The sequence below is a fragment of the Excalfactoria chinensis genome, chromosome 12 (genome assembly GCF_039878825.1).
Source record: "Excalfactoria chinensis isolate bCotChi1 chromosome 12, bCotChi1.hap2, whole genome shotgun sequence".
Taxonomy (NCBI): Eukaryota; Metazoa; Chordata; class Aves; order Galliformes; family Phasianidae; genus Excalfactoria; species Excalfactoria chinensis.
In genome coordinates, this window is record NC_092836.1 from 166,470 (window position 1) to 179,139 (window position 12,670).

The 12,670-nt window shown below is 37.6% G+C and overlaps 1 protein-coding gene across 8 annotated transcripts in view; it reads left to right on the forward strand.

Annotated features, from left to right (window-relative positions):
- NR2C2 (nuclear receptor subfamily 2 group C member 2) overlaps positions 1 to 12,670 on the forward strand; it is a 39,309-nt gene that overhangs the window by 12,854 nt on the left and 13,785 nt on the right. For all 8 annotated transcript variants that reach the window (XR_011905143.1, XM_072347699.1, XM_072347702.1 and 5 more), the window contains 6 exons: positions 2,010 to 2,120; positions 2,981 to 3,181; positions 5,544 to 5,646; positions 6,635 to 6,814; positions 9,721 to 9,868; positions 12,054 to 12,147. Coding sequence is in view for 7 of the 8 variants with exons in the window: in XM_072347699.1 (XP_072203800.1) it covers positions 2,049 to 2,120; positions 2,981 to 3,181; positions 5,544 to 5,646; positions 6,635 to 6,814; positions 9,721 to 9,868; positions 12,054 to 12,147 (798 nt within the window). In the remaining variant the exon portion in view is untranslated. The remainder of the gene's footprint in view (positions 1 to 2,009; positions 2,121 to 2,980; positions 3,182 to 5,543; positions 5,647 to 6,634; positions 6,815 to 9,720; positions 9,869 to 12,053; positions 12,148 to 12,670) is intronic.

Sequence of the window (12,670 nt, forward strand, 5' to 3'; positions counted from 1 at the left end):
ATTCATATTTTGCTGTATACAACCACCTGAAAAGAGGTTGTGGTGAGGTGTTGATTGGCCTCTACTCCCACATAATTAGTGATAGGATTAGAGGAAATGGATTCAAGTTGCACCAGGGCAGGTTCAGGTTGGATATTAGTAAAGATTTCTTCTCTGAAAGACACTGGAATGGGCTGCCCAGGTTGGTATTTGAGTCACCGTCCCTGGAGGGATTCAATAAATATTTAGGAGGTGGTACTAAGGAACGTGGATTAGTGGGGAAATGGCGGTGGTAGGTGGATGGTTGAGCTGATGAGCTTGGAGGTCTTTTCCAACCTTAGTGATTCTCTGTGTTAAACACAGCCCTATAGATATTGTGAAACAGTGTAAATTTGTATTTGAGTGGTATTTATGAAAACACAAATTGTTTACAATTAAATACTTACAGTAACTAACAAAATGTAAAATCTGTTAAGATGAAAGTAAGGTTTATTTAGCATTTGGCAGATGTATGTAATAATCTAGGCATATAATTTGTTGGGATTAAAAATAGTTCTTCCAAATAATAGAATTCTGGCCTGTTCACCTGGTTTTCAGTAAGTAGTTATGGCTTAACTGGGTGTAGAAGAAACTAGACTGCAATATTCTGTTCTTTTTTTTTATGTAGTACATCACTGTAGTATTCCCACTGGCACGGAGTATCTATTTAAGTGTGTACCACATCAAACAATTCATAATACTTTGTTTTCAGGCATGTGGCATGTGTAAAGTTTGCTGTCAGTAGTCTTTCGAAGTATGCTTGTTTTTCTATCATTTTGTATAATAACATTAAAAAAGAATGTAACTAAAAAGTATCCATGTCATGCTGTTGCATGCAAACAGTAGTGTCACCTCTGGATTTGCTGCAGTGTTATTGTGGTAAATGTTTATTTACTGTTTAGAATTATGTCACTTTCTGTATCCTATTGCAACAAAACATCTTACGCATACTATTATCCAAATATTTTTGTATCTTGTCTGAAAACGTTGGTGAGCATGTGCAGTATATGGCTATAGAAAAAAATTATCTTTTGTTTGAATTTTCTCACAAGTGTTGAACTATCAATTCAAGTCATAGATTACTGACTTGGAAAATGCACCAGGAAAGCAGAGCTGTTGTACCATCATGCTACTGAACTCCTCAGTAGAATAACAGAAATTACCCACAGGTACCTGAATACATGCTGAGTGTACTGATATCTGTAGAAGTATATGTTCAAGAAAAAACTTGCAGTACTGTGAAATAGAAAGACAGAACAACTTGGAAAAAGAAGATGGGAGGGTGACAAAGAACACACAAAAACAAAGATATCCAGATTACTAGCTTAATTAAATTTTACTTTTTACCTCTAAATATATTTGCACTGTTAAGATTTTCCTTACTTTCACTTGGAGAGTGAAATTACCATTTTGTTCAGTTGAGCTGTAAAGGCACCACACATTCAGAAAACTTCATGGATAAGATCAGAAGCAAAAATGAAGTGTCAGTTCATTCAGACAGAAGGTCTGTGTACTCTTCCAACAAATTCTGTGTATCTCTTGTCCCATCTCTGGACCCAGGACTGAGGACATTTTTATTTTAAATTTTTAAAAGAACAAAATATTTAACATGACACATTGTAAAAACAAAATACACAAAAGGAAAAAAGGGATGAATGTGAAACTGTAAGTTGAGAGAAGTGCATTTCTGCATTTAACTAAAACGGAGACTCACACAATTTAAATGTTTCCTTTGGTTGTGAAAAGTTATGATTATTCTGTGATTCTAAATATATCTTGATTTGGTTTTGTGTTTTTTCTGTTGTCAATCAGGTTCATTCTTTTCCCCCCAAAAAAACAATATACCTGTAATTCATTGAAAAATAATCCAGGTTGGTGTAATGGCTGTAACCTTTCCAATAAATGTAGGTTGCATGCTACAGCCATCTGATGTTTAGTAAGTGTCTGTGTTTTAAAATGTGTAAATCAGAATTCTGTGTGTTATTTTACAGGTACAGAGTATTCAGAATTCACTATCTGATTCTCCAGTGATGACCAGCCCTTCCCAGCGTATCCAGATTATTTCCACAGATTCCTCTGTAGGCTCACCACAGCGCATTCAGGTAAAACCCTATTGATTTGGTAGTAAACTGCTATGTCTTCTTTTTTTTTTCCTCTTCCTGCTCTCATTTTATACAAAATAGCACTAAAATCTGTTGAAGGTTTCTTCAGAACTCTTTCTCTCTAAAGATACAATTGGTCATGGCTAGTTGGCTGTATATAACAATGATATTGGTGTAGTGGAGTGAGGAATATTTTCAGGCATTAAACAGTCTACGTATGCAAGTTGCATGAGGTCTAACCATGCCAAATGGGCAGACACTGTCAACAAACAGTTCAGAACACTTAAGATCATCTCTCCTTTCCTCCCTCTCTTCCTCCATCCCTCTCCCTGTCACGTTTAGAAAGAACCAGTGGCAGACTTACCTGTGAAGGCTGAAGTTAACCCCTGGGTAGTGGATTGTTGTTACTCATGGATAATATAAAGATAGCATTAACGTATCAGAATTCTAAATGTATGCAGTGCCAAATGATATGAAATTAGCATTACTAGAATGTTGCAGTACTTCTTTAGCTGTCCTTGACCTTGTTTTGTGCCAGTACAGTACTCTGTTGTACTTTTGTCAGAGGTGGTGCAGGAGAAGAGGGTCTTCTGGGGCATCTGAAATGGTCCTGGACATACAACATCCACCACAAGATGAACTCTCATTTGTTTCACTAAGTCTATCTAGTATTTCTTTTCTGTATGGTAGGTATGAAGATACAGAAATATTTTAAACCATTTGTTTTGATTATATTGTTTTGCACTTATAACTTTGCTCCATTCTAACAGATAGCAAAATAATTAGTAACAAGGGCTTTTATGAAACAGTATTTTATAATTCTGGGACAGAAACATACCATTCTTCAATGTGTTTTATAGATTGTGACCGATCAGCAGACAGGTCAAAAAATCCAGATAGTGACAGCAGTGGACTCATCTGTGTCTCCAAAGCAACAGTTTATTTTAGCCAGTCCAGATGGAACTGGTGCAGGAAAGGTGATTTTGGCAGCACCTGAGACATCTAATGCCAAACAACTTATCTTTACCACCGCAGACAACATTGTGCCAGGCAGAATTCAGGTAAGTATGGTAAATAAGATTAACCACAGATTTTTCTATTTCAGTTTTTGACTTTTCAGTACTTAAAACGTAGGATTCTTTTAAGACATCAGGAATTGCGATAATTTTGTAACATGGATTAGATGATAACAATTGTAGGCTATGGTAGTCAGTCCTAAATCACACTGTCTTCATGTTCCTTATGCATTCAGTTACATTCGTTACCTCTCACTGAAGTTCCAATTATGAGAAGGCATACACAAATAATTAAGCTGGTGCTTGTGAGGCATGCCAAGTTTTCAGATCTAGTAAAGGTTTACAGATGTGCAGTGATAGAGCTTACCTGGGCGAACATAGGTTCACAATGCAGTGTCACAGTATTGGTATTGATGTCCTTCAGTACAGAAACTGTCACAGAATCACAGAATTGTAGGGGTTAGAAAAGGCCTCTAGAGTCCTTCTAGTCTGTGAGAAATGCTTGCGTTCAATATTCCAGATTCAGGCAGAATTTGCTTTGAATCACAAATTATTTCATGCTTTTGCAATAGCAGGTGACTAAGAATAAAAGGGTGCAAGGAGCGAAGAGAGGGGACAGTTTATATTTCCTGCTTCCTGGTGCAAATTCCCTCCTGTATTTCCTTGTTGGTTGAGGACTCCAGGGTTTACAGCCTATCTGATGCTCCTAATTCCTTCAGCGATGTCCAGTCCCCTTTTACTTTACTGCTTGGGTAACTCCTTCATATTCTCCTCCCATTCTTGTTTGGTTTTTACCTATTTTGATATGCTGCAATAAGCTCTCATAGTTAACCTTCCCCTCTGGCTATCATTCATACCACAGAACTGGTTTTACTGGTACATCTCCCTACGTTACTCAAAAATTCAAGGTCTTCATTTTTGCAAGTAGAAATGTATCTTGTATCAGAGCTCCATGGTGCCTCTTTGAACCTTTTTACAGTCATTACATCTTTTTTTTAATCCAAAAACAACATTTCTTTCACTGTAAGTCCCACCTTCCTGCTAAAGAAAGTTCTCCAGAGCAGGTTGAAAAAGAAAGTATCCAGGTGAATTTTGAATATCTCCAGTGAAAGAGACTCCTTTACCTCTCTGGACAGCTTGTTCCAGTGCTCTGTCATTCTCCTGCTCATATGCAACCTCCTGCCAGTGCCCCTTGCTGTGCACCACTGAAAAGAGCCTGGCCCCATCCACTTGACCTCCCAGCCTTTAGATATTTATAAGCATGATAAGGTCCTCTCTCAACTTTCTCTGTTCCAAGCTGAACAAGTCCCAGGCCTCTCAGCCTTTCCTCATAAGGGAGATGTTCCAGGCCCCTCATAATCTTTGTAACCCTCCACTGTACTTTCTCCAGCAGTTCTCTATCTGTCTTGAACTAGGGAGCCCAGAAGTGGAGATAGTACTCCAGATATGGCCTCACCAGGGCAAAATAGAGGGGGAGGATCACGTCCCTCACCCTGTTTGACCACAATCTTTAATGCATCCTAGGATACTATTGGCCTTCATGGCCGCAGGGGTGCTCTGCTGGCTCACAGCCTCTGTTATGTTTGTGGGCCTTGAACGTAGTCAATGGGAACTTTGCAAAACAAATTATAAACAATAATTTCCAGTGCAATTTGAAATTTTTTCCTAACTACCTTTAAAAATGAATAAATAAAAGCTGGTGCCTTGTCCCTGTTTCTACTAGGGAAATTTCTACTATTTCTAATAGGGAGTATTTTACAGGGAGTGGTATCTCTTTTTTAAACTTTTTTTTTCTTTCTTTTTTTTTTTTTTTTTTTTTTTTTTGACGAATTGTGTTAGTAGTCCTTGAAAATTTATTTTATAATGCTACAACTGTTGTTACAAAGTGGGTTTTGTTTTATTCTGTTCTAATTTTATTGTGGTGAGTTCAGTGTTTTCAGCTGAAGTTTTGGAATCCAAGGTCTTCAGAAGCCAAACTGTTTTCTATAACTAATCTCTGTTTCAGGCTGTCTCCTCTAAACTATATATACATACTAGCTAATGTGAGGATGTCTGGGAAGAATGTGTGGAGTACAACCATCTTTGGCTAAAATATAGCAGTTGTTTGACAGTAATTGCAAGAAAGGAAGCACACTGCTGACTGCACAAGTGAGGGAACTTCTATTGAACAAAGCTAGGTGTTCAGTTTGGGATTCATGTTTTTCTTTGGCTGCTCTAATAGTCTTGCTGTTGACATTTAAAATGCTAATTAACTTCTATACTGCTTAATTTCATTCCACATCTGTCATACTTGTCTTCACATTTGTCTACCTCTTGTCTGTTGATACACCAACCCTAGGCAAAGCTCCTTGCTTTCAGCAGAAAATACTGGCTAGTTACCTCTTTTTGTTTTGGAATTTTCACTCAGATAGTGACAGACTCTGCTTCGGTGGAACGTTTGCTGGGAAAAGCTGATGTTCAGCGGGCCCAGGTAGTAGAATATTGCGTGGTCTGTGGTGATAAAGCATCAGGTAAGGAAGCATAGAAAGCAACGTTCAGGAAACTGACTGGAAAGATTACTAGGGTGAAGGAAGGGAGGAGGTTTCATGTGGTTTTAAATTATTATAACCGTGCTGATGACAAAAGCAATTGAATCTATAGTGGAAAGAGACTATACATTTATACGCACTGAGTAGGACAGCTCTGCTCGGAAGAATATTAATTTGTACTCCAAGTGGAGTAAATGATAAATTGGCATGTTCTGAAAGAGTAAATAATGATTGCATAGTTCCTAGTAACTTAAACCATTTCAGGAGCTGTGGACAGCCTTGCAGCATTGCCTAGAAAAGTCTACCTGCTTCAAGGAGAAAATGCTTCTCAGAGATCACTGACAAACATAGGACTACTTGGTAGATTTTGGTTATTTACTGTTACAAAAAGCAGCAAGTAGAGGTCAAGCGTTTCAGATCCATTCAGTAGCAAGCAATCTACCAAAAAAAAGTTCAACATTAATGAAGGAAGCTTTCATGCTACAAAACGAACAGCTCTTTCTCTTCTTTTTTTTCTTTTCCATTTTATAAAAGTGCTTATATAATTAAAACAATATCAGAATTAATATGCACAGGAGTTTTGACTAAACATTAAATTTTGGATTTTATTCTGAAATTACTTATCTCCATTTAATTAAATGATTAGCATGCATGCTCGTTTAATCTAACTTCAGGCACAGGCTCCTATGCTGTAGCAGCGGATGGAATGGAATGGGAACTACTACTTCAGAGGCGTCTTATTCAAATTAAGGCTTAGCCTTCTTCTCTCCACTTTCCCACCTAAAAGTCCTGGCAAGAGATTAAAAAAAAAAAAAAAAAAAAGAACATCCTGTAACATTTTAGACTGCAGTCTAAAATGATAACAAGAATACAAAATAAGGGTGACTCTTACAGTGCTTTACTTGCCTAAGATAATTATTTGTATGTTAAAATGGGAGTTATTTCCTTCTGATAACAGTATGTTTCCTAGGTCGTCACTATGGTGCTGTCAGTTGTGAGGGATGCAAAGGTTTCTTTAAAAGGAGCGTGAGGAAGAATCTCACCTACAGCTGTCGTAGCAACCAAGACTGTATCATCAATAAACACCATCGGAATCGCTGCCAGTTTTGTAGGCTAAAGAAATGTCTAGAGATGGGCATGAAAATGGAATGTGAGTGTTAACTACCTAATGTGAGAATGTGCCTATCAACTAAAAAATATGCGGACTGCTATTGGTTTTTAATGTCTTCTCCGTTTCAGTCTATGTTGATAGAAGAAAATAGAACTTTTGATATCCATCTACTTCACCTTTCTTTTGTTGCTGTTTATGTTTAATGTGCAGTAGTTGTTTTTATACATACCTCAGCTTCCTTGCAGTTCTAGAGCAGTCTAGTTAGGACCTCTTAGTATGCATGTTACAAATGCAGTGGCTGTGTATAGTACAAAATACTTTAACAAAGGTGGACATAAATCTGAGTCTGATGTTGCATGTACAGAATGTTGTTTTGTTGGTGTTTTGTTTTTTTTTTTTTATTTTTTTTTTTTCAGGCTTATTTTTCTATTTTTCTCTTTTTACCCAGAGATGGAAAGTGTTTGGTTTTTTTTATGTTAGTTTGGTCATTTTTAAGGAATATTATAATATGATCCATTTTATATAAATGATCATGTTCTGAACAATTTATTTTCCTGATTGTATGCAATACTTAACTACAGAATCTAGAATCCAAATAACTCTTTTAGTGCATTTTAATTCCAATTTATGGCACCCTCTGCTTCTACAGTCCAGCACTTCATGAAGCCTGTTAACTTGCTGTTCTCTGATAAATTTAAGGAGAATTTAAGGTGAAGCAATACATGCTTAATTCTTCTTTCTACTCTGATCTAGGCAAGATAAATTGCAGCTGCTGAGTTAAAAAGGAGGCAGAATTTCAGTTTGTAAATGAGGAGATCTTTGCTGTATTTACACTTTAGAAATCCAGAAGGGTAGTGATGGTTCCTGTGCTATGCACACACTGTGCTCAATATGAGGTGTGACATCTATCGTGAAGAAACTGCTGCATTTCCAAAAGCAAAACCATTCCTAGCCTAGTGTTGTTAGGGTGTATGCTTAGTGATTTTACTCTGCACTGGTTCAGGTTTCTGATCAATACCTATGTATCCACAAAGCCTAGAAAATAGGTATATCTACTTACTAAGCCCCTAAATTTTCCTGACACTAACAGTAAAACAAGATGAACAAATAAATAGCTTGCTGTTTACAAAGATAGAAACATACCACATATTTTAGTGTTACATTGAAAAAGGCTATATAGTAGGACTGAACTGTTTCTGTTTGTAATGTTAGATCTTTTAGAGCAATAACTGCTGTATGATTGATTTGTACAATGAATACATAGTAGTATTGTTTCCACTTAAGTTATGCCCTGCATTTGCAAAATATTTTGAGAATTAGTATTAATACAGCACATTTACAAGTTCTTTGTATTAGTGCCATATTATTTTATTAGTATTATTACCCACATCTTCAGGTGAAAAATTGATGCAGTAAAATGTTATGCCAAACTATAGCTGAATTTGTAAAGATTAGTGACTAGATTCCAGATAAGTTTCTATAATCTGCTTAATAATAATACTTTGTATTATAAAGCATCATTTTTCACTTCCCTTTTTCTATTAAAAGATTTAACGTTCTTGTTTGGCACATTGGAGACTAACCTTATTTTCTTCCAGTTTTCAACTGGAAACATTTCTAAATTCTGAAAAGGTTAGTTTTAGAATGCTGCTCCCTAACTGGCTGGAATGAACAAATGAGTGAATTGCATGTCATGCAGAGAGACTTCCTCCAGGGAATTAAGCTGCATTTCTTGTATAATATAATAATAATAATTCTGGAACTAGCCTGTATTGTTTCTACTCATCCAAACTAAGACTGCGTCTTATATTTGTGTATAGCTTTACCTGGAAGAATAAGGATCCCTCCCCTCAGCCCCCAACCCCCCCGTTTTTTTTTTTCCAATTTATATTGCAGAATGTTTTGTCTTCTAAATCATAGAATCATAGAATTATTCAGGTTGGAGAAGACCTCAAAGATCATCAAGTCCAACCACAGCCTAACTGTAGTACCCTAACTTAACAGCCCTCTGCTAAATCATATCTCTGAGCACCACATCCAAACGGCTCTTAAACACATCTAGGGACGGTGACTCAACCACCTCCCTGGGGAGCCTATTCCAGTGCTTAACTACTCTTTCTGTAAAGAAGTGTTTTCTAACGTCCAACCTCAACTCACCTTGGCACAACTTCAGGCCATTTCCCCTCATCCTCTCACCAGTGAGAAGAGACTTGCCCCGCTCTCAGTGTAAGCACCTTCCAGATACTGAAAGAGAGCAATAAGGTCTCCCCTCAGCCTCCTTTTCCCCAGACTAAACAGCCCCAGCTCCCTCAGTCTCTCCTTGTTAGGCTGATTTTCCAAGCCCTTCACGAGCTTCACTGCCCTTCTCTGGACCTGCTCCAGTACCTCCGTGTCCTTTTTGTACTGAGGTGCCCCATACTGAACACAGTACTCGAGGTGAGGCCTCACCAATACCGAGTACAGGGCCGGATGACTTCCCTGGTCCTGCTCACCACACCATTCCTGATACAAGCCAGGATGCCATTGGCCTTCTTGGCCACCTGGGCACACTGCTGGCTCATATTCAGCTGGCTGTCCATCAGCACACCAAGGTCCCTTTCCATCAGGCAGCTTTCCAGCCACACCTCCCCAAGCCCATAGGGTTGCTTGGGGTTGTTGTGACCAAAATGCAGGACCAAAAATACCTGTGAAAAATCAAGCTTTGCCTCTAGTTCAGGAAACTTAAATGATCAGTCTGTGCCTTTGTCAATTAAAATTTACTTAGATGCAAGTACAGCAAAATTGAAAGTGTTTCTTCAGTCTTTATATTAAATTTCAGTTTCATGCTGAACTAACTCACCACTGTAGTTATTTAATCAGAAATCCTACTATTTGAGTTTTGCTTTTTTAGGAATAATCAATTCAATGATTTTCCTTCAAATCTGCATGTTTATTTCTTCATATAGCGGTCCAAAGTGAAAGAAAGCCTTTTGATGTGCAGCGTGAAAAACCAACTAACTGCGCAGCTTCCACTGAAAAAATATATATCAGAAAAGACCTACGAAGCCCTTTAATAGCAACTCCAACATTTGTTGCAGATAAAGATGGGGCACGGTAAGTAAGTCAATATAGATCATAGAATTACCCAGGTTGGAAAAGACCTCGAAGATCATCAAGTCCAACCACAGCCTAACCGTAGTACCCTAACTCTAACAACCCTTTGCTAAATCATATCCCTGAGCACCACATCCAAACAGCTCTTAAACACATCCAGGGATGGTGACTCAACCACCTCCCTGGGGAGCATATTCCAGTGCTTAATTACTCTTTCTGTAAAGAAGTGTTTTCTAACGTCCAACCTCAACTCACCTTGGCACAACTTGAGGCCATAAAACATGTCTTGTTTAAGGTTATTTGTGCATTGCAGGCATAGCTATGGTCTTTTTTTTCCCCCTACACTCTAAACCGTTGGCCAAAAAATGAGTTCCAGTTTTGGTTTTCCGTTACCAAGATCAGCCTAGTATCTTCTGTTTACCATCAGTGTCTTTGAGTACAGTTAGATGGTTTAAAGTTATGGGCTGTAGCTAATGTCAAAGCACAAGCAGGACTTACATGTGAATTGCAAGTAAAAAATATGGAGACTTTCCAATGTAGTGGATTCAGGTGCGCACTTTTCTGAAGTCAGATCTACAAATAACAGACTTCAGTCTTCCCCTTCCTGAAGACAGTAGTAAAGAGCCTGCAGTGACAGATGATTCAGATCCATAAAGATGATAAACAGTCTTTAAACAGACTGCAAACCTGCAGTTATCTTTTGCTGTGTAGAGGATTTAGGTTGGATATATGGAAGAAGGTTTTTATGGAAGAAGAGTGGTGAGGCATTAGAACAGGTTGACTGAAGAGGTGGTGGATGCCAAGTCTTATGTGACATTCAAGATAAGCCTGAACCAGGTTCTAAGCAATTTGATATAGCTGTAAATGTTCCTGTTCATTGTGAGGGAGATAATTGGACTTTATGACCTTTAAGGATCCCTTCAGACTCTTAATGGTTCTGTGATTCTGTGAACTTTCCACTATACTATGATATTCCTATACAGTTTTTATATTCTCAGTTTTCTCCATAAGGCAGTCAGTGAAAATACATGAGTATGATACAGTATCGTAGTAAATACTTTTTTTTTTCCCTGAATAAAATAGAGCTCAGTATAATATACCACATTTTGAAAGCTATTGCTCCAGTTAGCATGTGTGCGTATATTTATGTATATCTACATATATAGATATACATATGCAAATATGCATTTATATATGTATCAGATCTCAAAATTCAGTGTATGTGTATGTATATGCATGAGTTATACTTTTTTGTATAATGAGTTATATTTTTTGAATAAATGAAATGACAATTGGGAATATTAAGCCACAGATTCCCTGAATTGTTTTTAAGTGTTTCTCATTTGCTGGTCATTTTGTTCAAAAATACTGCTTGTAAACACATTTGCTACCTCAAGATTTCATTGTGCTGCAGATTCTTTACCCTCCAATATTAAATTCACTGTGGGACTCTGTATTATTTATGTAGGACTCAGATTAGCAGAAGGCATTATAATTTGCTTCCTGTGGTAGTTTGCAATGTTAGTGTCAGACTCTTTAAGCTATCAGTTCGACAAGGCTTGACCCTGTCATGCATTACCGATTTATATTGGGTTACGCAGGCCAGGAGTGTTGTGGTTGTAAATTATAGTTACTAGCTACAGAGGCTTTACACTGTGTCCTTTAAATAGATTAGAGGGAAAAGATGCATGATCAAAAAGCAGCAGAAGAGAGCAAAGATTTTAAATAAACCTTGATTAAACAGTTTTGTAATGTGAAATAAATTTCATTGACTCAACTTTATTTATTTTTTACTATTTTTACTTTATTTACTGCTGTCTATTATCTTATTTGGAATGCACAGTTATGCCTTACAAACTCTAAGTCTTTACTCTTAATAGCTTTCATAAAATAATAATAAGTTATTATTTATTATTAAATTATATAAGAATAAACCAATTTCAAAAAGAAATGAGGAGGATACCTGCTTAGGAAACTGTCACTACTTTTTCACAGGAAAGGAAAACGTGTTTCAAGCTGCTTTTTGGAAACTATTTCAGAAACACTGATGTCCTGGTGAATAAATTGTTAGCTTTTAAATTTACATTTTCATGAAACTGGTACTCTTATTCTGACATGCTGTTACACATTCTTCCTATGGATTGTAGGTACCATTAACTGTCATATGGCTTATGGTTTTCAACAGGTCTGCGGGTCTTCTTGATCCAGGAATGCTTGTGAATATTCAGCAGCCTTTGATCAGGGATGATGGTACCATCCTTCTAGCTGCTGACTCTAAGGTATGAATTCTTTCAGTTAAGCTCTGAACATATTGATATATATAAACTGTTCTCGCTGATGTACAGTTATACAATTGTACAGTTATATAGTCAATAGGTAAACAGAGGTTATCATAGTATCATAGTATCATAGTATCATAGTATTGTGCGAGTTGGAAGGGACCTTAGAGATCATCGAGTCCAACTCCCGGGATTCGAGCCCTCTGTGTAGCAGAGCGGCACTTCTACCCCCTGCTCCACAGGGGGGGATTCGAACCCGGGCCCCCTGGTGTTGCAAACGGGAATTCTACCGCTGCGCCACCGGAGGCACACAGGTTATACAGGTGTTTTGTATGAAAGATTATCATGATAGAAAGAGAAAGGGAAAATTCTCACTGATGTTGAAGGTTTTCAGTAAACTCCACAAAGGAGCGATCTCCATAGAAGGAGATCCTGCCTTAGTGGTAGTCAGCCCTTAAATGAGATCTGGGAGAGGTGGAACTAAGCTCCACCCCTTCCAGTAGCACAGCTGAATTACCTTCAC